The 25,691-nt window shown below is 39.2% G+C and overlaps 1 protein-coding gene across 2 annotated transcripts in view; it reads left to right on the top strand.

Moving 5' to 3' along the window:
• sugt1 (SGT1 homolog, MIS12 kinetochore complex assembly cochaperone) overlaps window positions 1–25,691 on the top strand; it is a 31,828-nt gene that overhangs the window by 2,478 nt on the left and 3,659 nt on the right. For both annotated transcript variants that reach the window (XM_079244168.1, XM_079244167.1), the window contains exons 4-11: window positions 107–176; window positions 2,340–2,410; window positions 7,965–8,018; window positions 9,508–9,536; window positions 9,745–9,767; window positions 10,001–10,097; window positions 11,372–11,479; window positions 25,264–25,354. In XM_079244168.1, coding sequence (XP_079100294.1) covers window positions 107–176; window positions 2,340–2,410; window positions 7,965–8,018; window positions 9,508–9,536; window positions 9,745–9,767; window positions 10,001–10,097; window positions 11,372–11,479; window positions 25,264–25,354 — 543 coding nt within the window. The remainder of the gene's footprint in view (window positions 1–106; window positions 177–2,339; window positions 2,411–7,964; window positions 8,019–9,507; window positions 9,537–9,744; window positions 9,768–10,000; window positions 10,098–11,371; window positions 11,480–25,263; window positions 25,355–25,691) is intronic.

Genomic DNA, 25,691 nt, shown 5'->3' with positions numbered 1-25,691 from the left:
TAATAAGATTATTATGCATTGATTGTTCTTGTTGATTGATTGTGGATGTGTGAACATCATATGCAATAATTTTATAATAGTTATAGATTTGTTTTTATTTCTACAGGTGCTGCTGATGATGCCAAGAAAGCCCAACAGCTGAAACCCAGCCTCCCACAAGCATTCATGCGAACAGGGTCCGTACTATAAAATTACTTTCTAAAAAGGGAAAACTAGCTGTTAGTTGCATTGTATATGTTGGCTGTTATTGATAGTTTGCTGGGTTTTTGGAAGTTTATTGTAATTAGGAGGCGAATAAAGCATAATTCAAGCATATGACACATCATATGCATATAATACCTAAACAGAAGCCAGTCATAAATTGTTGAACTGTGACAGATGGTTTATACAAGCAGATCAGGTGTAACTCAAGTACAAAAGAGGTTTTTCTGTCCTTAAGCCATTTTATTCTTCTGTTAACTCCCTTAATGTATTGTCAAATCAAATAGCAAATTGTGCATGCACACCGTGGCTTTCTCCTGCTCTTTCATGGGCAAATATTTGTCTGGTGTAATTTATTTATTTTCCTTGGTCCCAGTGTTGTGACTATAATTTCTCAGGTCTAGTTGTAAGACTTTTTTTAGGCATGAATATCTGTCTGCGTGTTTAGTGTTCATTCCCTCCTTACCCAAGCACAGGGAAGAATGTCATTGTGATAAGAGCCAATCAAAGGCAGAGAAGGGGAAGGTCTTCTTCTCTGATTGGTTCTGATCCACTGTACTGTGTCTGTTAGAAACTGCGACTATTTCACATTAGACTTACAGTACAATGAAGAATATCTATGAGAAGCTGAAAACTATCGTAAAATGTAGAATATGGTGGAATTTGCTCCTATGTAGGTGTTATCATGTTTTTCATGGTGTCTGAGCCAAATGAACAAGAAAAGCTGGATGAGAGTTTACGTTTATTCGTTCTGCAGCCCCCACATCTGTGTGGCGCCACCTGAACTGACAAGGCTCTAGTCTCCTCCAAAAGGGATAAAGAAACACTTTAATTATCCAAAAAAAAAAGAAATCAGCGTTATCCAGTGTAGCTATAACGAAAATGAAACTGCATCAGCTTCAGGTGGAGCATCAGGCTGAGAATATACTGACTGACACACAAGGAGGAGCTTTGGCAGAAAATGAAAACATTTTCCATCAAACTCACCTAATGTGTTTGAGTTGCACCTGGAGGCTGTCCTGAAGAAGACCGGTCGAAATCTGACTTGTTTTTAAGAAAAAAAGGAAAAACCTAGATGTTTATATGTTGCCAAAAGGAGTTTGCTTTCACTTTGCTGGTCATAGTGGAAAATTCTCATGATAGAGACTAAACACAAACCCAGAAAAGACATTTCCAGGAGGAGTATGGCCTCATTAGTAGGGGTGAGAAATTGTCGAAGAAAAAATCTCCCACTAAACGACAGATTTTTCCTAAAGAAATCAATTCGGAAAAAATTGAATATCGGGAGTTTTTGCTTCACAATTTTAAAATACTTTTTTTTTTTTCTTATTAAAAATTTAAAAAAAAATTTTTTTTTTTCCAAATAAATAAAAAAATTACTTTATAAAATTTGCTATTTTTATTGATCCTTTTACTTGTCTTCTTGGGCATTATAGCAGCAGAATGATGGTCTGGCTACTGTTTTTTTTTTTCATAATTGTGTTTTTTTTTTGTAATATCGAAGAATTGTGAAAATTGCAATTTAAATTAAATCTGCACCAAAAGAATTTTAATTAAATCAAATTGGGATGAAAGCATATGGTCACAGCCCTACTCATGAGCCATTTCAAAGTTTGAAATGTCCGGTCTCATTCAGTTTTTAGAACAATGTTATCTTTCTCTCTCTCTCTCTCTCTCTCTCTCTCTCAATCTCCAGCTTTCTCTATCTCAACCGTAATTTACAGAAACTATCAGTGTCTATTAATCAATCTATTAAAATCCAGTCTGAAAGCCAGTCTGTAGCTCTGCATATCTGGATGAATTTGTCAGGAATAAATTAATACAGGCAACTTTCTGAAGGCAATTTTCTTGAAGAGATCAGTAAAACCATTAAAATTGCATAAACACTTGTCTGAGAGGCTGTTAAGTTGCGATTTGATCAAATAATCTGAGTGTTAAATTCCTCCTGACACATTCCCAGTTCTAAAACTACACTGGTGCAGACTTTGGGATGGAAACTTTATACATTTGTTTTTATTTGGCCAGAAGGAGGGTGTATAAAATGATCCAAATTTTCTGTTAGAACGCATTAATTACATTTTTCCTGAATCACCTAGTTCAAGTGTGTGTGACATGTTTTTTTTGCGTCCAACTTGCAGGATAGCAGAGTACCACCTAAAACACTATGAGTCAGCACAGGAAGCCTTCACTCAGGGACATGAACTGGATGGTGAGTACAACCCACTGTGGCCTCAAGCACAGACACCATTCACCCACTCCTGTTCACAGCAGTGCTGTCTGCTTCACTCTCCTCAGTGAACACAAAGCTACATTTTTGTGCCTTTGGCTTCAGGAATGTTTCATAGTCATTTACACACACTGTTGTCATGAAAACATCCTGACTGAAACATGCCGTTTCTGATTAACACCAGCGCTTTGGTGTGGGTCCCAGATTTAATAACCTTTCCGGAGGTGTTTGTATGAGATGACTTGCAAAAACTGAAACCAATCAGGTGATGATCTTTCTTTATTGAATCAGGTTTTCCTCTTCATGCTGTGTTTGTTCCTGTTTATACTTGTTTCATACAAAATACAACAATTAACTGGTATTTTATTCATAAGAGAAGCTTATGCTTTTAGTGCAGACATTGTGAGTTGAGGGAATAAGTAAGACGTTTCTCTTGTTTTTATTGTGCTAACTATACATGTAAGCCTCGAACTGGACAGGAAAAGCATTTAGCTTGGACTTTTAGTAACCTGGAAATGGACTTGATGTTTTCTATTATATTTAATCCAGACTAATTAGTTTTATTTTAGATTTGATATTAGCAGTGGAATGGGCTTGCTCAGAAAGCAGATGAAATACACATTGTCCATTAAAGCCGTGTAATCCCTGAGTCCTCATTGTGTAATCCACACATATAGTCCATGTGGTTGTAGGCCTGTCACGGTAACAAATTTTGCCATGCGATTAATTGTCTCAGAAATTATTCCAATAAACAATAATAATAATGGCTGTGAAATATTTGCAACATTTTCAAAATGTTGCCTTTTTAACAACATTAAACCACGCTGTCTGGGTGCACACCACGTTGCATCGTCCTGTTTGTATTTAATCTGCCGGTTAAACACCACAGTGATCGTGGACTGTCATGGACGATGGAGCTCGCCTGTTTGTAAAGATCTTTTTTGCGCAGCTGGGAAAAATGCAAAACATGGTTGTGTTTTACGTGTTGATGAAAGATTGTTGTATTGCAGTGTTTAGTTAGTAGTGTCTTAAAACAAATGCAGCAGAGAAATGAAAGACAAATGAAAGTTATTGTGTCCTGTAAAATTATTGCGTGCATTTTTGTCTTATCGTGAGATTAATTGAGTTATTGCTCATTGCAACAGGCCCATTTGGTTGTAAAATGTCGGCCAGAACACGCTTTGGAATTATATGTTATCCTTAGGCTGTGAATCTGCTGTTTGCCACCCCTTGTTTATCTAACAGTTTAACACGTCTAAAAGGCTGTTGTTTTTTTTCCCACTTCCTTTTTATTGGGAATACGATTAATGGTTTGTTTAATATTTGATAGATTGAATATTGCAGAGAAGTCAGTGATTCAGCATTGTCTTGTTACTTTTGATTATTAAAATACTGACATTTTATCAATAAATCAAAGGGTTGATTTTTAAGATGGCAGATTTTTGAAAGTGTATTTTTAAGGTTTATTCATTCAGTCACAATCTTCAGGTTTGTCACTATGCTGAACATAAATGTCCAGCACTTCTGCAAGACAACAACTAAAGGAAGTTCTCAGTCTTTTCGCAGCCTGGTTTGTCACCAGAACAACAATCTATAGGTTTTTTTGTTTTTTTTTCCAGAGGATGAATTCCGAAATTTAGAACATAAACAGATGCAAAACAGATTATAATTTAGCTCATGTCAAGACACTGAAAACTCTTATTCGCTAAACTCCTCTGATTGGCTAGAGGTCTTTTGTCTATAGATGTTGTCAGTTGCTTTGATTGGCTGGATACTTGAATGTTCATGAATATTTTAGGCTAATACATCAATTAAGTTACTAATTGTTGGTTTCAAACATTGAAACACGGATACTTTCCATCTGATTATGTTAAAAAAAGAGTTTATTTCTCAAGTCTCAGCATGCTCAGTGGCGCCACCTGCTGATCCGCATTGAATTTTGAGAAATGGTGAAAGAAAAAGTATTTTATAGCATTTAAACCATTAGTTAACATTTATGTAAATGTGTTTTGTGCCATTCCTTTTTTTTAATTAACATTTTTTTGTCCACAAAAATCAAACTAGATTAAGAGGTGAAAACTCTGATAAATATCTCCATTATTCTATTAACTTTTCAGTGCTTTTTTTTTTTTCTTTTGTTATTATTTCATTTAATTTGCTCTGTGCTTTTTACAATATAAACAAAACAGAAAAAAACAAGCAACACATATCAGTAGGAGAGCCCCTGTACCAGCTAAACATAGACGTTTAGTTCGGGCTGAGTAGCTGATTTCAGCATAAATGAATTTAAAGCCAGTGCGTTGATGACAGATGATGGTGAAAGGCTGAATTCTTACCAGGAATCTCAGCAAACTGCTTGTTTACCATTTCTGTTCATATTCTGATTTCCTTGTCTTTTTTATTGACACATATTTAGTCTTTTCTAGAGCTCCTACAGCATTAATCCATTAAGAATATGTAAAACATAATGAAAATAAACAGATAAGCAAGAAAGAAAAGAAATCAGCAAATTCAGTGCAGACTAATTTCAATGTTTTAGTTCTAGTAGAAGGTGATGCATTTTGGCTTTCATAGGGGTTGAACGCATTAATGATTCTAGTCCTCTGTTGTAGTAAGTCCACATGCTACAACAGCTCGTGTGTGTTTAGGGCTTCTCAAGCAGGTTTTGACTCAAGGGATCCTTTTAAGACATAATTAGGCTTAAAAGATTTTTGCTCAGTAATAATTAATGTGCTGTTTTACACACAGGTTTCAAAGTGAGTTATTGATGCTAATGTTTATCCATACTGACTGAACCTGCGGTCATTATCATCCCACTACACTTTGTGTCCTTTTTTTTAATTATTACTACAGATAGCTTGTGATTTAGTCAGTTTCTTCTTTTACAATGAATTCAGTATGATTGGTATGTAGCTTCATCCTATGAATAATCCAAACACATGATGAATTAATACTTTAATTGTTATATCAACAGTTTTGTGTGGTTAGAAATAATGCAGTAAATAAGTAATAGTTCTGAAGCAGGAAATACAAAAGGATCATAGTCATCAACGCACCCTCTTCTTTATAAATGGGCATATTTGTGCAAGAGTTGACTACAGCTAAATAACAAGAAAATCTTCTTTAAACTGCAAATTTTACATATCAGACATATTTAAAAATGATTTGGTCCTTACCAGGTCCTAAAATTAGGTATGTACAGCCTCAGCTGAATGACAACAAAAGCTATTGTACTCACCTTGCGAATATTTGTTAGGAAAAACTAAAGCAAAATCTATCGTGTGCAAAACCAAAGTCAGCTTTTACTGCATACACAGTGCTGATCAAAAGCACTTAAAGTTGGGGTGGGTAATCTTGCTCAGAGACATTTTTTTTTACTCTGGGTAAAGTGGTTCCACGTCCTGATAATAGTCTATTCATTCTGTGATCATGAACGATAAGAAATATAGCTAGACCCTCAGTTTACTGTAAATCTGTAAAAACGCTGACCAATCTAAATGTTCAGACCTAAATGGAGTTGTTCATTTCTTATATTTCGAAAGCTTCTTCTCCCGGCTCCCCTCCTCCCCCTCCCGCACCACATACCTGATAGCCACACCCTGCATATAAATAGCAGGTTAGGATGAAAATAGGAAGTCGTGAAGAAGAAACTCAGAAGGCAAACATGGCTGAGAAAATGCAGGAAGGATTTCCCGACCCAGCTTGGTTTATTTGCCTCTTCCTGCTAAACAGCCAAGAAAGAGAAAATCGTTGGTGGAAAAAGCTGCAAATAAAAAGGCCTCGGATCAACCAAGGAGCAAAATCAGAGGGGGAGGAGCCAAGACAGGGTGCCACTTTCACATCTTGCTAGCTCCCCAACATTACCTACTCTAGCTTTAATGAATTGATCTTCATCAATGTGATCACCTCTGTAAGAGAGGACTTTTGGCCATTTGCTTGTCTGCAGCATTCAGGTGTGTGATAACGCAATGCCAAGGAGGAAAGACATCAATAATGATCTCAGGGAAGTAACTGTTGCTAGGCAATAATCTGGGGATGATGTATGTATACAGTCATTTTCAAAACAATTTGTTGTTCACTATTGTAAAGTAATTATTCACAAGTGTAAAAACATTTCAGACAATTCAGTATTCCTAGGAGTGGACATCCCAAGATGTCAGACGGTGTAGATTTGTTAAAGTATCACATTGAATTTTAAAGACACACTACAAAACTTTAGCCATTTTTACCACCATGTGCCGCCTATCAACACTTAATTCTGCATCCATCTTGCAGACTACCTGACCCGTTAGCTCTCTCCAGCCCGCAAAAGACCATCTTACATTGACTCTTGTTTTTTCTTTTTCTCTCTTTTAATCTTCTTGCATTTTCTTGCTGAATTGATGGTGCGCGTTCCAAACAGCCAGTGCGTTTAGTAGCATAAACTAAACTCTGCTGCAATGTCACGCATCATTCCAGATGATAGAGTTGTATAGTCCAGTTTCTCAGCCTTGGGAGACTGCTGGGCAGCAGTGGCTCCAGAAATGCATGTGGTAGATGTCACTGTGTCATCAAAAAAAGTCTAGATCACAAAGTTTTAAGGTCAAAAAGTTACGTAATGCCTCTTTCAAGTTAATGATGTTACAATTTTAAAAAAAAGAATGAACAAGTTTGGTTTGTTGAAGTGGCAAACAGCGTCTCTTTTAAACACAGTCCTATCATGCAGTTAAGTTTGCAAAGTTTCATCTAAAGAAACTACTGGAACAAAGTTCCTTTTACACAGGTTAGCTGGAAGTTGAGATGCATGGTAGTAATCCACAACTTATAGCAACTGTCAAGGGTGGAGGGATGATGGTTTGGGCTTGTTTTTCAGACAGAGGACATGGATACCTTGCAGTCATTGAGTTTACCATGAACTCCTCTGTACGGGTATTACATTGTCCAATGTGTCCATCTGTCTGACAGCTAAAAATTTGGCTGAAAAAAGGTCATATAGCAGATCAATGATGCCAAACACCGCAGTAAATCTACAACAGAATGGGTGATACAGAAAAGAATGATGTGTTACGGTGATCCTGTCAAAGTCCGGACCTCTGTTTGGTTGTAATGTTGTGATGGGACTTTAAATTCCTCCACAGTGATGCAAGATGCTGATGAGATAAGATGGGAAATTATTAAGGAACATTGACCGTGTTGGGCTTTTGGCAATTTGATGAGTTTCTAATGTATGTCAATGAATTTACAGTAAAAAACAAAGCTGTTATTTGGTCAGTTTATTTATTTATTTATTTATTGCAAAAAGCTGAGAATCCTTCCTCTTCTGAATAACTATCTAGTCTGCAGCAATTTGTTTTGCATACTTGGTAGCCATAACACTCCTTAATCTTTAAAGTGCTGAAGAGTAAACTTCTCTAAATAATTAATTTTAGCTTTTCTGAAACTGAAAACACTTCAGACATCTTATTCCGATGTAATTCAACATTTCCTGATGTTTTTGATAACCATGGTTTAAAAGATAAAATAACAAGAAAAACAAACATTTATTTTTCTTCTACAGTCTCTGACAAGTCATTTGAGGTCTGGATCAGGAGGTGCCAAGAGATGATGGAGGGTAAGTAAAATTAGAGTTGGTGACCACCACGCAGCAACTTCCGGTGGTTAAAGGTGACACCAATGCGGAAGTACAATAAACTGCAGTTCCCTCTTCATCCACTAGGGGCTGGCTACAAAACAGAGTGAAACCCCCTAGACTTCCATGTTAAAAAGGCCAACTTCACAGCAGAAATAAACATGTTTACAGCCTGGTTCAAAAATCCATTTTCAGTTAATAGGTCAGGTTTACCTTCTTGACAACTGTGGGGGGAGTGAATTTTTTTCTAACTCGCCCGTTTAAAAGTAATTTAATCTCAAAATTCAGCATATTTAGGGGCGTGTCCTTTTGATTGACAGGTACCCGATCTCCCGCTTCAAGTAAGTCGAACGCAGCACAACCGCGATTTTTAGCTGGTGAACGTGACTTAGCTTTAGCCCGCTTACCTCCGTTAGCTGGTTAGCTCCTGAGGATTTGGCTTACATATATATGTAGAAACAAACCTTAGATGTATGGTTGACAGTAATTAAAAAATAACATGCATTAGATGTATTATTATGGTAGTTCAAACACGTTGGATACTTGCTAACTTTAACTTCTGTAGTTTGTTCTATTTATTCCTGTTTTCAAATGTGAAGTTAAATGCTGCAGTCGGGGAGCAGATGAGCCTGTCTGATCAAACAAATGAGCATGCACACATATCCATGGATCTACAGTATGTGCTCACAGTGTTGGAGGCAGAGCTGCTTAGTCCAATAAAAGATGCATGCCGTGTCGGGATGGTGTGTTGCCATTTGCTGGTGAGGCTTGGGCCCTCTGGATTATCTCAAGTAAACAAGAGCATGAGTTTTGACAAACACGCTTCACACCCGCATGCACACGTACTCCCAAGAGCGGTATGATTCATCAGAGTTAACGTTACGGATGTTTGAAAGCCCCCGATGAGACCCAACCCCTTTCATAAGCCTGCTTGCAGTCACTACACACTCACACACATGCACACACAGTCACATTTGCAGTTTCACACACTGAGAGAAGTAGTCGTTTCTTCTGGTGACAGCGTGTTTACCACCAACCAAACACATATGGCACCTGGTTATTCTATCACATGTGACACCTCGCATTTCAGTACACACAAACACAGGTGCAGCCGCCACCCCCCCCTTCCTTCTCTCAATTTCAAACGCGACCTCATTAAGACAACATTAACACGCCTCCTATCACCTCATCTCTCTCTATGCTCTCTCTATGTAATGAAATCGGTGAATAATGTATGATAGCATGCTGGTAAACGGCGCTCTGGCGTGTTTTGGGCTCACAGGGCTTTTAATGGGTGTGGATGGACCAGTAAACAAACTGGTGGCAAGCCTTTCAGAGAGACTCTGTGTGTGTGTGTGTGTATAGTTTGCAATAAACATATTTCAGGGACTAATTATCTACAATGCCACGAAAGGCATGTAAAAAGGTTTCCACCTGAACAATTTTTTTTCTCTTTCCTCCTTTCTTCCAGATCAGACAAAATCCAGCAGCGTCAACTCGGTGAGTTTCTCTGCGTGGCCACTTGGGGGCATTGTTGCTCTCAACACCACTTCTGATCTGCACATGTGCTTACCTCAGAAAAAAGGAAGCCATACAAAGCCTCTTTTTATATATCTTTTCTTCATTCTCATGTTTGCTTTTTGCTTCTTTATGATGTTGTCTCTAACTGTGATCCCATCTCGTGGGGGCGAACTGAATGACCCAGCAGACACCAGTAGCTCCACCTGTAAAGTAAGTGTAAATATGCCTCATCTGGGTATCTCTCTTTTATGTTTTATTATTCATTTAACTTAATGTGTTCATTAATTCTCACTGCTTCAGAGCAGCTGCTCTCGGTTTAAAGACATAAAACACACATGATTTTAAATTCTGGATCGCATGAGATTTAAAACTGACAAAAATCTGATTATTTTCTGATCATATGTCATATCACAAGTTGCTGGGATTTTATTTTCTTCTTTCAGGCATGACTGGTACCAAACAGACTCTCAAGTCATCATCACAGTTATGATAAAAAATGTTCCCAAGGATGGTGTGTGTGTCAGCTTCATGGAAAAAGAGGTATAAACACACACTGGATAGCTGAAGTGAAGAGAATCCATGTTTTCATTCTGTTTGTGTGGAACAGAGATGGGTTAGCTCCTGGGTGTTTCCTCAGGGGGGCCCATTAGATGGGTCTCATACACACGTATACACCCACATACACACACTTGCTCCCCGTGGACCCAACTATGCCTCCAGTGGTGCCTTGTTAACATTGCCCCCAAAGTACAGATCTAAGAACAATTTACCCTCCCCAGCTTCTCCAACCTCCTAATTGTCTGTAGATGGAAGGCATAACTGATCTAGGATCAGTTGCAGAGCCCTTCAGGGACAACCTTCCTTTCGTTTTCCTTTCCTCTTCTCCTTTCTGTCTTTCCACTTGTCTCCCCTCTCTCCGAGGGGTAACTGCAGGGCACCCCAGGGAATGGCTTTGTCTTTCCTAATAGAATAACAAACTGAATTTACCCCATTTCAAAAGAAATAGTTCACTTGCTCCAAATAACAGTCACTTGTTAAGCTCCCTCTGTGGTGCAGAGTACAGATAAGTTCATATATTTTTTTACTAGGTCACTATATACAAAAGAAATTAAAGATGAAAGGCAGTGGTTCCAGTTATTTTCCCTTGCGACTGAGTATGCAGCAGCTGTATACCTTCACACAGCACAGAAATTCAATGAGAAATGAATAATAAGGCTTTGATAGTTTAGTGGAATTGCCCAAAAGCAACTTTAGTTAACTTTCTAAGCTTAAATCCTCAATGAACTACTTCTCAAATTCATCTGGGCTCAAATGAGAAGAGTCCACCTTTTAAGAAAACTTGGTTGTGGATTGAATGATAATATAAACTGAAATGGTATGCTGTTAATACAGAGATAGAAAGTTAGAGTCATGCCTCTATAAGCCAACAAGCCCACCCACAGTGTGCAGTCTCAGTGAATGACAGTCTGTTAGGAAGCGTCTGAGCCTCCCTCATCACTGATCTCACTGTGGCTGAAGGGGACAGGCCAAGGAGGATACTTTTCGACCATCACAGCAGACGCTCCAGATGATAATTCTCATTGGCATTCTGACACCTTCACCCCTTCCTCCTCCTCCTCCTTTGCTGCATGCATTTACTGTGTTCTGCTGTTAGAGAAAATACAAATATGGATGCAACAGTTGTGAGACTGACGGCATCAACAAAAATGCAAACATGCGTTTAAAAATGAAATAAAATAAGATTATTTGTTTTGATCGTTGCCTGCTGTCAGACTTGTGAGGGCTAATACCTGTTTTGTGCGTAATGTCTTCAGCTTTCTGCAAAGATCTGTCTGGCATCAGGGGACAGCTACAACCTTGACCTCCACCTCCTCCACTCCATCGTCCCTCAGCAGAGCAACTTCAAGATCCTCACCACCAAGGTATGATTTTTTTTTGTACCATATAAAGTTAGCGTAGCCGTAAGTGCCAGCTTACTGGGTAGAAGATGATCCATCGTACATTAGCAGCCATGCATATTTTACATCCATACGGCATACGTTTTCAGTGGGATATGTTTTGACATATCTAGGAGACGTTTTAACGGGGCAGATAACAAGTTCACGAAGCAGAAACAAATTACTCGTAACTACAAGTTCTGTTAAATCGTCCAACATGGAATAAAAGGTATATTAAATAGTTTAATGATGTTCTGAAGCACATAGAAGAATAAAAAGTAAAAGAAAACTTTTTGTTTTAGTTTGGCTGTTCTCAATCCGTTCTGTGTGAATTAGAGGCAGTTCTTCACAAAACCTTGTTTTATTTTCTATATGCAAGTTCACTTTACTTGGATTACTAGATGAGAGTTGGCTCTTTCATCAGTTGTGCAGAAGGAACGTGGTGTGGGTGTTAAAATCAGACCACCATGCTATGGGTGGGAATCTCCAGGTACATCATGATTTGATTCGACCATGACTCAGATGGGTGCAGTGCGGTTACAAAACGATTATTAATGTGGAAACATGCATCTTTAAACATGTTTTAAAGCAAGACAACTTTGGTTTCCACCTCCTCAGAGAAAAAACATGGAGCTGGATCAGATCCCGGTGGTCTTGGCTTAATATTTTTTACCGTGTTCCTCCACATCTGACCATAAGACGTATCTACCGGCCAGGTTCTGCTTATGGTCTGATACACACATTTATCTTAATTTACATTCCCACAATGAGCTTTGCATTGCAGTCTGCTTCCTGTGTTTGGTTCACTTGAAGCTTGAAGTTCACTTCTTTGATCCACATCACACTTCATTTGTTCATCCACACTTCCCCCAAATTTACCACATTTTCCAAGCAAATGAAGCTAAAGTACCACAGGAGCTAAAGTACTTCCACTGTAGCTTTTAACCCGAGGTACCAGCCGGATTTCACACTTAGCCCTTTCTTTGTTTTGCACCTGCAACAGACTACAGGGGGCTGCTCCTCCGCATTTTCCAGGATTCTGTTATTGTTTTTATTATTATTATTGTTATTGTTGATGTTCCTATTATTTTAACATTTGTACATGGATTAAAAATCATCCACAGCTGTATCACAATGCAAAAAAAGAAAAAAAAACACCCTTAATGAATACATTAATTTATGTTCAACCTTCTGTGCTCTAAACAACACCTGATGTATTTAAGATGAGTGTTAATAACCACTGGATTAAAATGAAGTTTTACCTACAAAATATAAATGTAGCAGTGTGGGATCTCTGGACTGAACAGCACTCCCTTTAAAAATGCTGGCGGATAAAAAGATCTCAGAGCTCCAGATGGCTTTTATTTGGTTTCACCATTTTTCAAATGTGTTTTTAAAAGAAAGCGTGTTCTAGTCATGGAGCAGTTTGGGAAATTTGCAGTCATGGATTCATGAAATAATGGTGAAAAGTCACTGAAAAAGTTGTGGAATTGTTTCTGAATCGTGTAAAACTCATTCCGGTCAGGAAACATGCTTTCTTGACGTTTTAGAGAACATATGATATAGCAACGTTTTGTGCTCTTACCTGGGACCATCAGCAGCTCCGCAGGCTCTGTTTAGTCAGGTTTTTACTGTCTGAAGGGATGATCATTAATTACTTCACCTGCACTTTTAATGTCTTTGTTTGAAAAGAGACAATAAGGCAAGAAAAGAGGATGCTGACGCGAGTTTAAGCAGCTTACGGAAATTGTAGCTGATCATTATTTAGGTTCCTACTTCTGAGATCAGCATCTTAATCTCTTCAATGATTTAAAGCGGTGTAAAGTAGGCTGTCACTACCTTTAATTCCTTAATGCTGGTAAAGCTTACTGTAGCAGGAGTCGCAACGAGAAAATCCACTCTGGCTGGATACAGTGCAGCTTCTGTGGAAACGTTAGCTCTGTTCATCTGAGCGGCTAACCAGAAATTCACACACAGGCACAAATCCTCACTCCTACACACACACACACATAAACATACAGCTATAAAGGCTTTACTTGCTGTGAGTTTCTCAGCACTGTTTAAGGTGATTACTGACCTAATGAGTAGGACGGACAGTTTTTTTTTTTTCCTCACTGTGGACTAATTAATGTGTATTATAGATGTTGGCTAATGAATGTGTTTGCTGAGAGCGTGCTGATTCAGGACTTAAACCACAGCCAGTTTTTAGCCTGCAGATCAAGAAGCAGGACTTTATGTCACTGTTTTCTCATCAAGGAAGCGCTGGTGTGTTTTGTTTTGTTTTGTTTTATTTTAGGCATTGATGAGTCTGACCTTGTTAACACTGAACGGTGTAAAACTCTTTGAATCTTCTTTACTCTGAATCCTCATACACACCCCTGCAAATATCATTTAATAGATATGTCATGATGCTGATCTTTAAGTCTTAAAGGTGGAGTATGTAAGATTTTCAATATTTTCAAAATAAATTAACTAAAAGACTAACTACAATCATAATGAGATAGTTTCTTTTTTAAACATGTAGGTTCCAGTCTGTCCATATTTGATGCGTTATTAAATTACAAGTTTAATTAATGACAAAGACCCTTCTTAAATGTTTGCCTACCAGTAAAAAAAAATTGCTTTTTGTCATTTTTCATTAATTAAACTTGTAATTTAATAACGCATCAAATATGGACAGACTGGAACCTACATGTTCAAAAAACTTTCTAATTATGATTTTAGTTAATTCATTAGTTAATTTATTTTGAAAATATTGAAAATCTTACATACTCCACCTTTAGGAGGGCTGTAGTCAAATATTATCCCATTAGTTTTGTTTTTTATTTTTGAAAAAATAAATACATCTTAAATTGTATTATTAAAAAATTTAGTTAAGCTTAAACTTTTAAAGGCGATAGAGAAAAAGTTTAGTCCTCAGAATTGCAATAATAGTGACTATAATAAGACAGGTGACCTTTATCGGAAATTAAAGGGAACTGTACACAAACCACCTCCAGACATGGAGAAGAGTGAGAGACATATAGATGCTTCTGATTAAGTCATGTGTTTCAGAGTGTTATCCGATGCTGAAGAGATCAAGCTGCGAGTTCCCTGTACATATAACATTACGGTCATATTGAACTTGGTGACCTCTTGTTCATTTGACACAATATTATCCCAAGCTGCTCATATTCCGGTCGTGTTGCTGCTGCAGCTTAGTTACCCCTGCTTAAACAAAATGGCATCAATGTTTTATTCCCATTTGAAGAGCCTTTCAACCCCTTTGCATTTTCTAAAATCCTCCTAAAATGGCCATCCAGGGAGTACACACACTTGGACACTAATGGAGTTAAACCTTCACTTTGGTTTACTTTAATACAATGTGTTCTGGTTCACGCTTGCAGCTTATTATATGACATGGTGGTTGAAAACTAGAAATCCGGACTTTAATTTAGATCCCAGGGTGAAGAATGTCCCCATGCAAACTGAACATACTGCACCTTTCATCATACATGAACTACTAGTCAGTCATGCAGCCTCATTTGAAGTGGTGGCAGAGCAATCAGCGGTTGTAGTTTACGGAATTGGATCATTAGGAATAAGTCTTTTTCCATGAGAAATTTGTCGGTAACATATTTGATTAAATTGGGAAGCTTTATGATAAACTTCCATGGCGTGATTGATCACACCCACTTAAAGAATCTTTACAGCCATTTACGCCAAGTAATGTCCAGTTCTGGTCCTTGAGGGACTTCCTGCCACTATCTGGCTGGTTTTACATGTCTCCCTGCTTCAGACCTGCAGAACAGCAAAACCCAAGGACCAACTTTAGACACCCCTGACATATAAAGAACACTAGTGTACACGAGAAGTTGTGTTAAACAAAATAGCCTTAAGATGGAATAACTGATACCTATTAAAGCGAGGATCAGATAAACGCTTGCAGGGGCGACCCTTCACAGGATCATCTCCCAAACCTAAATCTGTTCACTGTACGGAACATGGCAGCTGTTCTGCATTGGGAATCAGATTGTAATCTCATGTCTTCATTGTTCACAGTGGTTCCTGTTGACTTGACTCTGAGGTGTAGAACATCTGTTAAACCCAGAGCGAAAGTTTGAACATTTTCTCCAGCATACTCTGCATTGAAATGCGCTGCTTTATCGGCGACAATAATCCTCATACAAGCAGAGCCACTGAGAGCATTCACCGTAGTTATTTCAGTTGATTCCACAGCAAGGCCACTGGAGGGATGCGAGGCCGGTACGTGGTCGTATGTGCCCGAGTTGCATACAGTGTGGTATCAAAGTGGAGAAAAGCTGTTGAGAAATTAGATTTGTAGCATACAGACCTGACGTCTGTATTGTGTGCTCTTTATCCACATAGGTCACACTGTGCCGAGTAGAGTCTGATCTGCACAGAAACTGCCCCCTCTCAAAAAGAGAGGAAAAAAAACACTTCCTTTCGCTCATTTTCTCACTTTTCCATGGCAACAGCAGACAGTGCATACCAGAGGTGCACGTGGGCTGCAGCTTAAACAAGGGCTCAGTCTTATAGAGACTGCAGCTGAGGATGGTTTCAGACTCCTGCTTTTGGGGGGTGTTTGTTTGTTTTTTCGCCTGTCCTTGTGATTTACCTTCTTTGTTTTGTCAATCTCTTTAAATCCACCTTCATAAACACACTCTCTGTCCTTCTTTATGTTTTGTGCTGATAAAAACACCTACCTTTCTGATAACAAGAGAGTGTTCAAGCCCTCCTCCTCTCTTACAAAGCCCTGACTGTTCCCTGGTCCAGTGGGCTCCTCGGGTACACATGGCCCTTACACACACTAAACACCACACACACACACACAAAAACCTTTATAAATAATAGTGCCATTTAACGAGTAGAACTAGCATAAAACACTCCTTGTAACCTGTTCAGGTGAAATATGCTTGTCATTGTGGGACCTCAACTAACTAAGGAGTTTTCTCTGCTCGTTCCTCATTTAAATTTTTCAGAGCCATTCTGAAGCCTGAGGGGGATAAAACATTCAAATGAACAACAGCATCAGCAAATCAACTTTCTCCAGATTGGCATGCATCCCTAATGAGCGTTCAAAAAATGCATTGCCCTCAGAGCTGTTGGTTCTCAACCAACGTCTGTAACAGGCTGCCCTGCACTCTCTGCTCCGCTGTGTTTACGCTTCATCTCCTCGCTGTCTTTAAAGACAACTTAGTAGGGGTATGCTAAGCTGGGCGCGAGCATGCGCACACACATACACACACATATATAAATGCAGAAGCTTGAACAGTAATCTTTCAACACAGTTGTGCTATTTAAACTACGTATTTTCTGTCTGTATGTGTGTGTGTGTGTGTGTGTGTGTGTGTGTGTGTGTGTGTGTGTGTGTGTGTGTGTGTGTGTGTGTGTGTGTGTGTGTGTGTGTCAATGTCGTCTGAAGCACATTATCGTCAGCGACCTCCTCCTGTCCTCCATCACAACAAACATTCCAACCGCAGGGGTCACCACGACAACGGGGAGCCAATTACACACCAGTGTGTTTGATCAGAACAGACGGCTGGCGCACACACACAGAGGCATGTGCACACACAACCCGCCGGAGAATCCACGCTCCCTCCTTCATTCAGCTCTCAAGTTGTCTCTTTTCTGCAAATAGCTAAAGTGGCGTCTCCCCTCTTTAATTTGCATGCCTGTCAACGTCTGAAAATGTTTGCGTCTCATTTCTGTGTCTTTTTAGCGGGTTTATTTTCAAATCTGCAGGCATCTGGAAAAGAGAGAGAATATGCTGGATGAAAAGAGGGGGTGATGGTTACAAACACATGTGACAAGTGACACAGGACCCCAGTGCCCCGCCGTAAATAGCATGTGTGTGTATGTCCACATGCATGTGTAGCACAGTATTGCATAGTCCAGCCCCTGGGGTCCTGTGGGTGGTGGCCCCCTGATTGTGGCTCTGCTGTCACATCCCCTTACAGGCCATCGCTTCGCCTGTCATACACACAGAAACGCACACAGAGAAACACACACGCGGCGCCTAGGCTGCCATGTCCCTTGAAAGCCGGGAAACACAGATGTGGCAGCAGATTAATGTTGCATGGCCCAAGAGCACGCATAGAAGCGCACACACACATCGACACACACACACACAAAGGCTCGGCTTGACTTCTGTCACACTTAGCACTACAAAAATATTCAAGACAACCGGCACCTGCGGCACTGGCTGGTAATTTTAAGGTGATAACATTTTATTTGCTTGGTCTTTGCTCCTTCCTTGCTCCTACTGTTTCTTTACCTTCCACTTTCCAGGAACTTGTCCAGATGGAAAACAACACATCAGTCTGACATGCTATTCAATTGCCGCCTTGTTAAAGCCCACAACATTATTTCTTTGATAAATACATACGGCTGGATGTATGTAAACTTGACATAAAACTGTTACTAAAAATACAAGCTTAAAAGGACTCAGCCAAAGAAATTAAATCTTGTTTAGGGAAGACTGCTTGTTTTTGTTTTTATGTAATTTTTTTTTTTTTGAATAGGAAATTTCCCATAACCACTTTACTAGCCATGAACAGTGGCTGCTGTGTGCAGGTAAAAGTAACATAGGAACACAGTTTAGAGGCTAATTAATCCAAAATTGTGCAAACACATCATCATTAGGTATTAACAGTGCAGAAAGTCTCTGCCCCCCATCTGAGGACTATGCAATACAAAGAACAAGGATTATTTCTAAAAACATGCACCATGGGTGTGGCTGTTAATTTCTCTCCCTTCCTTTTGCATAACACAATAGATAAATGATGTCAAACTCATTTTAATTCACAATAGCAATGTAAAAGCATAACAACCTGCATAACAGCAGGTAAATAACTCCAAATGTTTCCCATTGTTTTAGTACAAAGTAAGAGTAGACCATTATGGTAAAATTAATAACAATTATTTTGACTGAAATTGAAATCTCTATTATATAATATATAATATGTTTTATACATACATATATATACATATATATATATATATATATATATATATATATATATATGTGTATATATATATATATATATATATATATATATATATATATATATATATATATAGGTCGCATTTTGAATGTAAATATTGTTAACAATCAGGTTTATTTAATTGTGGCCACCAAAATTGTGATCAGAATCAAAGTCCGATTCAATAGGCAGCCCTATTTGCAATATCATAAAACATCACAGATATCTGAAACTAAAAGATATGGTATGTTGCATCATCATAAGACTAAGTTGTCAAGAACTGGAAATGACCTGTGCACTTTTACATCTGTGTAGTTAATGCCTACCATCGAAGCTTTACTCACTTTATTATACATACTCAAGTCACAGCTGTTAGAATATTTATACTGATAAATCATTCCCCCTGCTTTGTAATAAATATTACATTTTAACAGAAAAATGTAGCCTTACTTGGATTTATTAGAAATTACATTAACTTTGCTTCAAATCTTTTTAGTTTTCTGTGTTACTTTCACATTAAGCAAATTCTTTGGCCAGATTTGACTTTCTTGGCAGGTCAGTTTTGGTCCCCAGGCCACATGTTTAACAACCCTGCAATAGAGGCTAAATACAGCTTTTTCACACTAGAAGATAAGTTGATGAACTTTAGGCTTAATTTAAACATAGACTTTCTTATTGTATTAGATAGGTTATAGTTAAGCCATGCATAATACTAATCAATTTGGTCATTTTAGATCTTTAAAGACATATTACAGAACTTTTGCTTTTTTCCTCATCACCCATATTGATGGCTAATTCAGCATCCATCTTTCTTCTTATGTGACCTGTTAGCTCTCTTCAGCTAGCAAGACAATCTTACAATGACTCTTGTTTTGTTTCGATCTTCAAATCTTGTTTTTTTGCTGAATTATTGAGACTGTGTTCAAAACAGCTTCTAGCTTGAAACTCTGCTGCAATGTCACATAGCGTCCCAAATGAAAAAGTATAGTGTGGTTTCTCAGCCTCAGGACGCTGCTGGGAAACAGCGGCTCCAGATAGATGATAGATGTTACTGTGTCATCGAACAAGTCTGGTACAGAGTTTTAAGGTCAGAAAATTACGTAATGGGTCTTTAAAACCAGACGAGGCCTGTCCCAGCTGGCAGTGTGTGAAAAGTGCAGCAAACCCTGGACAGGTTTCCAGGCCTTCACAGGGTGCCCTTAATGTTATGTAGGTTCATAATGTGCATAATTCAGCATTTTAATACGAACATGTTGTCACCTCCTCCTAATGATGATGCAGGACATCACAGCATTAGAAATGCTGATTGGAAACTTGGCTGATCAGCAAACACTTGTCAGCATTTTCTAAATCCTGTTGTTGGTAAAGAAAAGATTTTTAAAAAATGTTTTCTCCGCGAATGAAGAAGTACTCTACAATCTGTCTGATTTTATATCTACATCTGCTTATAGCTCAGAGTCTCTAAAGTTGGATACCTCTGTAAATGTTTTTTTTTTGTTTTTTGTTTTTTTTTTTTAAAGTAAGAATCCATCTGTTTCACAAGATGATGTAATTGTAATAAACAACTTTAAGCGTAAATATAAGAACCACACATCCAAACGACTTCAAGTTCAACACAAAATGGTAAACAATCAGCTGCCTCTGGGGGAAAAAAAGCTTGATTGGGCATTTAATCATGACTCTGGTTGTACCCACAGACACACACACACACACACAGACACACACGCTTAAAATGCCTGTCTTCATAACAAAATATGCTATTTTTGAAGCCTGTTGCCAAAAAGACAAAAACTAAAACCTGAGTCCTGAAAACCAACACTGAATTATTGCTTGTAAAACTGCTTGTTTACCTGTCAAAATTAATTCACTGAACCCGTCTTATTGGCCTGAGATTTCTGTGGATCGCCAAACATTATGAATAAATGGAAGGAAAAAATATCAATATCTCACAACGGTAAGTGTAGTTCTTCAGTGTCTCCTGCTCCAAATGCTGTAACACACAACCTCAGGAGCCACACTGTACCCCTGAACTTTGTGAAACATGAGCGATCATCTCGCATCCCATTGCTATTCGGCTCGCTGCTTCAGGCTGAAGCTGACAGTACTCGGCCCATCATTTGTTCATGAAAGTCTTGACATTGATTTGAGGATAATGACACGGTCGAATTGCTAGCTAGTCTTAAAAATACCATTACAGATGAGCTAAAAGGTTCAAATCCAAGTTGTTTTCAGGGCTGTCTGGAGTTCTTGTACGTGCAGCATTGCCATTTTCTTCTAATCTGAAAGGACAGTAGCAATCATTTCATATGTTAGTCAAACCCTCAGGCGTTACCAGGGTAACCAGCCCACAAGTTGAGAAAATGATTTTCTCTCGATAAGGAAATTCATGCGGATAAAAAATAATGGTCTTAACTTGGAATCCCTAGGTAGGTATTATCTCTTACACAACTCATCCGCTGAAATTACATTAGGGCTGAAGATGTCTGTTATTATGTGCGTGGTCGTTTTGAGTGACAGGTGAGCACTGTGGCGTAGAGCCAGAGGATGCCATTAGTGTGCTACCGTTCTTTGTCAGATTGATCCCCTGTCCTCACCTGTGCTTACAAAAGACAGTGGTAACTTCATTTATTAGTGAAATGGAAAAAAGTTATTTGTGACAATTCCTTGAAGAAACAAAGCCAAGTTTCAATAATATCTTACCTCACTTTGTCATTAAGACATGCATAACAACTTAAAAATTGAAATTAATGTAGAAAATCATAAAACATCTTAACACAGGTATCAGGAACTAAAAGATACAATAATTCACATTATCATTTGAGCAACTAGTCATGAGCTGGAAGTTACTTTTAAATATACATATGTTTGCATTTTCGCTCATGTGTAGTTAATTCCAACCAGTGAAACTTTACTCACCTCATCATACAAACTGAAGCCAGATCAGTTAAGATATTTGCAGCGATAAATCATTCTCCATGCTTTGTAACAATTTTTGTAACAATTTTAAAGGAAAAATGCTGCCTTACTTAGACTAATTAGAAATTGTCATCACTTTTTTATTAAAATAAAATTGCTGTTAATGTTTATGTTATTTTCTCTTTATCAAATTCATCCCTTTGGCCAGATTCAACCTTCTTGGCAGGTTAGCTTTGGTCCCCAGGCTTCATGTTCAACAACCCTACATTAGCTGTTAAATACAGCTTCACTACTTTTTCACTCCGTAAGACGAGTTGATCAACTTGAGGCTTGAATTAAACATAGACTTTTTCAGTGTATTAAATAATTTGGAATGAAAGCATGCATATTAGCAATCTTTTGATAGCCTGCAACAGCCCCCAACACAAGGGCTGTTTGGAGAGCCTCAAACTTTTATCACGGTCACTTTGCAAGTCATGTGCAATGGATCATTGTGGTCAAAAACAGTGTTACTGGTTAAAACCTTCAACTAATACTGTTTGCATCTGATTCAGTTAAACAGACATTTCAGATCGTGCCCAAATGTTTGTATTTGGAGCAACTGCTTAGTGTGTCAGCGGAGCTCCTATTACTGAAACAACAGATTTATTTTTTAGATGATGCAAACGCAGAGACAAGTTACATAAACCACCTTGGCCTTTCATAGTTTGCAATATTTGCCACTTAACCATTGCAGTGCATTCACACCTGGCACTGTTTGGTTCACTCTCAACAAACTCTGGTCCGCTTCCTCATAATACAATCTGTTTGGAGCTGTGCAAACAGACATTCAAACTCCAGTGTCTAGGGGTCTCGAAAGCCAGGGGTCTCCATTTACTTGCAAGTGAACCCTGGTGCATTTTGTTCACAGTGCAAATGGACCATTGAGTAAACCAAAGAGAGTTACATAGAAAGTGATGCAGGGTGTGTCGTAGTGCAACATGCCAGAAAACTGCCTCTCCTGCTGTTCATGCAGGACAGATTCTTCTGAAAACCACATTAAGGTTTTGCTCCAGACCTACAGTCCCTCTCGACAGTTACTCTCTACCAGTGAAAGAAGCCTAGCGTTACCACCACTACATAGGGTTGATCACTTTCCTCTGTTGTCACACGGTGGAGGAATGACCTGCCAAACTCTGTCAGATCTACAGAGTCCTGCAGACTGATGACTCAGCTCTTCAAGGAGCACTTCCACACTTAGTTTAACTCTTTGTGAGAGGAGTTGGAGAACTTGGCCCACTTATTTGCAACAAATATTGTTGGATTTATTCTTTGTATTATAACATAGGGCATATTGTGGGGAGGGAAAAAAGCAGCCTGTAGCACGACATGGCAACACCTGCGTCCAACTGGACTCGCAGCAGTCCACCAGCACCTTCCTATGATGGCTTCTACTCTTTTATTTCTTGCTTGTGTTGTTCTCACTCTCATATGTAAGTCGCTTTGGATAAAAGCGTCTGCTCAATGAGAATAGAATAGAATATGTTCGAACAGTGAACAAGCTTTTTTCAGTCATTGACAGTCAATCAGCGGGACTTCCTTCTTCTTTAGTGATTGTTTGGGGAATATCATCCGTAAGGAGCAGTTGTTGTAACTGCATGGTGTTGTCGAGGTAGTTTTAGTATCTTGTGTAAATTGTAGCATGAAACCAAACAAAGGTACACAATTGTTTTTTAAGAATTCCCTGGCAATTAGAGTCGCCCTGATTATTCTGGTGGGAGTCATTCCACCATTGAAAACGAATTGTTGTCTGATCAGTTGATGCATCATTTACCAAAATGATTACAAATACTAAAAGGGTGGTCTATATGGGAAAAAAAAAACCTTTTACTAATACTGGGATTGTATGACCTAACCAGACTAGCATCCACCTCACCAGAGCAAATAAGGAATTTAGGTTCACCTTATCGCAACATGTTTATTTAGGTTTGACTTGAAACATTGTTTTGTTTTGTCAGACAAAGAAGAAATTATATGGTTCCTTTGTGGTCATGTGACTGCATGGCTATGTTTGATTGGTGAAATGTAGTTGTGTGAATTTTTACGTCCTATGATTGATGAAAATGGGCATCTGTCTGGCAAAAAATAAAAGCATATGGTAGGAAAAAAAAATACCAAGTCTATTGTTGCCCAATGTAGTGGAGTGAGAGTAGCATTGTTTCTCCACAAATTTACCAAAGCAAAAACTTTGCTGCCATAAAATTGTTTTTTTTCCGCACTTCCTTTTTTCTATCAGAAAAGTTAGTGAAGTAATTTTAACCTGTTAGTTCCTCTGATATAACCAGAGATCTGAAAACCCCCTAAAAGAAACTTTCAAGAGTTGTCTGCACATTAATTCTGTGGGTGAGTTTCTGAAGTCCTTTTTAGTGTTGTTTGTCTGTTTGGTTTCTCTAACAACCATGTAATGATCAAAAGAACGTGTTGTCTGCTCTCATTAGAGGACATGTTTGAAGCTTGGTTGAGATGTGTGTGTGTGTGGTCATGAGGAGGAACGAAACTCAACGAGTCGCACGTTGCCATACGTTTTCTTTTTGAAGACATTCAGTGTTGCACTTGTGCCTACAAAACATGAAGAACAAAGGGATTAAGAGAAAAGTTGAGATCAAAGAGTGAAGTTTGAGTTGTTCCATTGTTGAGAGTCACAGAAAGCAGTCGTATTGAAGCGCTCTGACACTTACATGCAAGCATGTGAGATGGATGCATGAGCCTGTGATGTAGCGTTTCCCGTCAGTGAAACACCTCATCAACATCATTTTAGAGTTGTGCAGATGAATAAATGATCGAATGCAGGAGCTGGCCCTGCAATGAAACTCGGGTCTATATAAAGCAATTATTTGAGCAGCGACCTGTATTCTCAGCAGAGATGTTCTGTTTTTAGCCCTGCACTGAGCAAAAAGTGATGACACGCAGTAAAGTGGTCTATCAGTGCACAGGGACATGCGCTCGCTCATCACCTCTAACAGCGATCGTACTGTCGTTTCCTTCAATCTGCTCCCCTCTCTCAGCCTCCTCACCCCTAACCTTGTCTACCTCGTGGTTCCGCTCCGCTCTCCTGCTCCCCTCATAAATGAATCATCACATCGCCCAGCAGAGCAGAAATGTTCCTTAATTGCACCGACATCACCAGATCTGTCTTTTTGCATGTGCACATATCAAGCGCACACACCATTAATGGGTGTTGAGGAGGAGTCGGCGTGGGGGGGGGTGCACATGGAGCTGCTGCTCGCGTGTCTCACTGCTATGTGCCCTGTCAATGTAGCTCAGCGTTAAAAGCATGTGTCCACGTCCTCTCTCCACTCATTGTTTTGCTCCTCTCTCGTGGTCTCCTGGTGTAATGATTTGGATGAGATGCTGCTGTGTGGAATTAGGATCTGCCGCCCTCTTCACCCCCACCCCCCTCCCCCTCCTGCGCTCCGTCTCTCACACTGGCCCTCTGGCTGACAGGCATCTCGTTAGTGCGGTATGTCTGTCAGTGAGGTTTGAGATTGAGCTGTGCCCCCGCATATCCCTGATGTCTCCCTCCCTCCCTCTCTCTCTCTCTCTCTCTCTCTCTCTCTCTCTCTCACACTCACACACACACACACACACACACACACACACACACACACACACACACACACATATGGAAATACACACTGAAATGCAGGCTAAGTTGTCCACAGCTCTCAACTCGCCACCCTCTCTGGCCTCAGTAATGATCTGATGTCCCGTGCTTTTAACATGTCGCTCTAATGGAAGCGTTATTTTTGTCCCGCGCACAAAAACCCACCATTTTGTTAAACAGTGTCATCTCTCTCTCTCTCTCTTTTTCCTCCCCTTCTCTGTCAGGTGGAAATCAAGATGAAGAAGAAAGATGCCATTAGATGGGAGAAGCTGGAGGGAGAAGGACAGGAGTCTAACATCAAACACTTCAATCCCAGTCAGTCCTCAGCTTCGGCATTTACACTCTCTCCCCCAACTATTATACACCTCTGCTTTCGTCACTCTCTCTTGCACTCTCCCTCCCTTCCTCAACCACTTCTTCTCTCTCTCTCTCTCTCTCTCTCTCTCTCTCTGTGCAAAGATCAATATAAGCTCCTGTTTGTCTGGTCTCTAAAATGAGAGTGGGCAGTTGAGGCCTGCTAGAGTCTTTCATTAGTGTGACGGTGGAAGGAGGCAGGGAGAGGCAAAGGTATGACGACTAAATGTGACTCAGTATTTTAGCCCACACATTCCTATTACTGACAGGATTAATTACTTATGTAACTGTCTGTGTG

The sequence above is a fragment of the Telmatherina bonti genome (assembly GCF_933228915.1).
Source record: "Telmatherina bonti genome assembly, chromosome: 7".
Lineage (NCBI taxonomy): Eukaryota > Metazoa > Chordata > Actinopteri > Atheriniformes > Telmatherinidae > Telmatherina > Telmatherina bonti.
The sequence above is the reverse complement of the archived record's forward strand: the minus strand, read 5'-3'. Positions and strand labels throughout refer to the sequence as shown.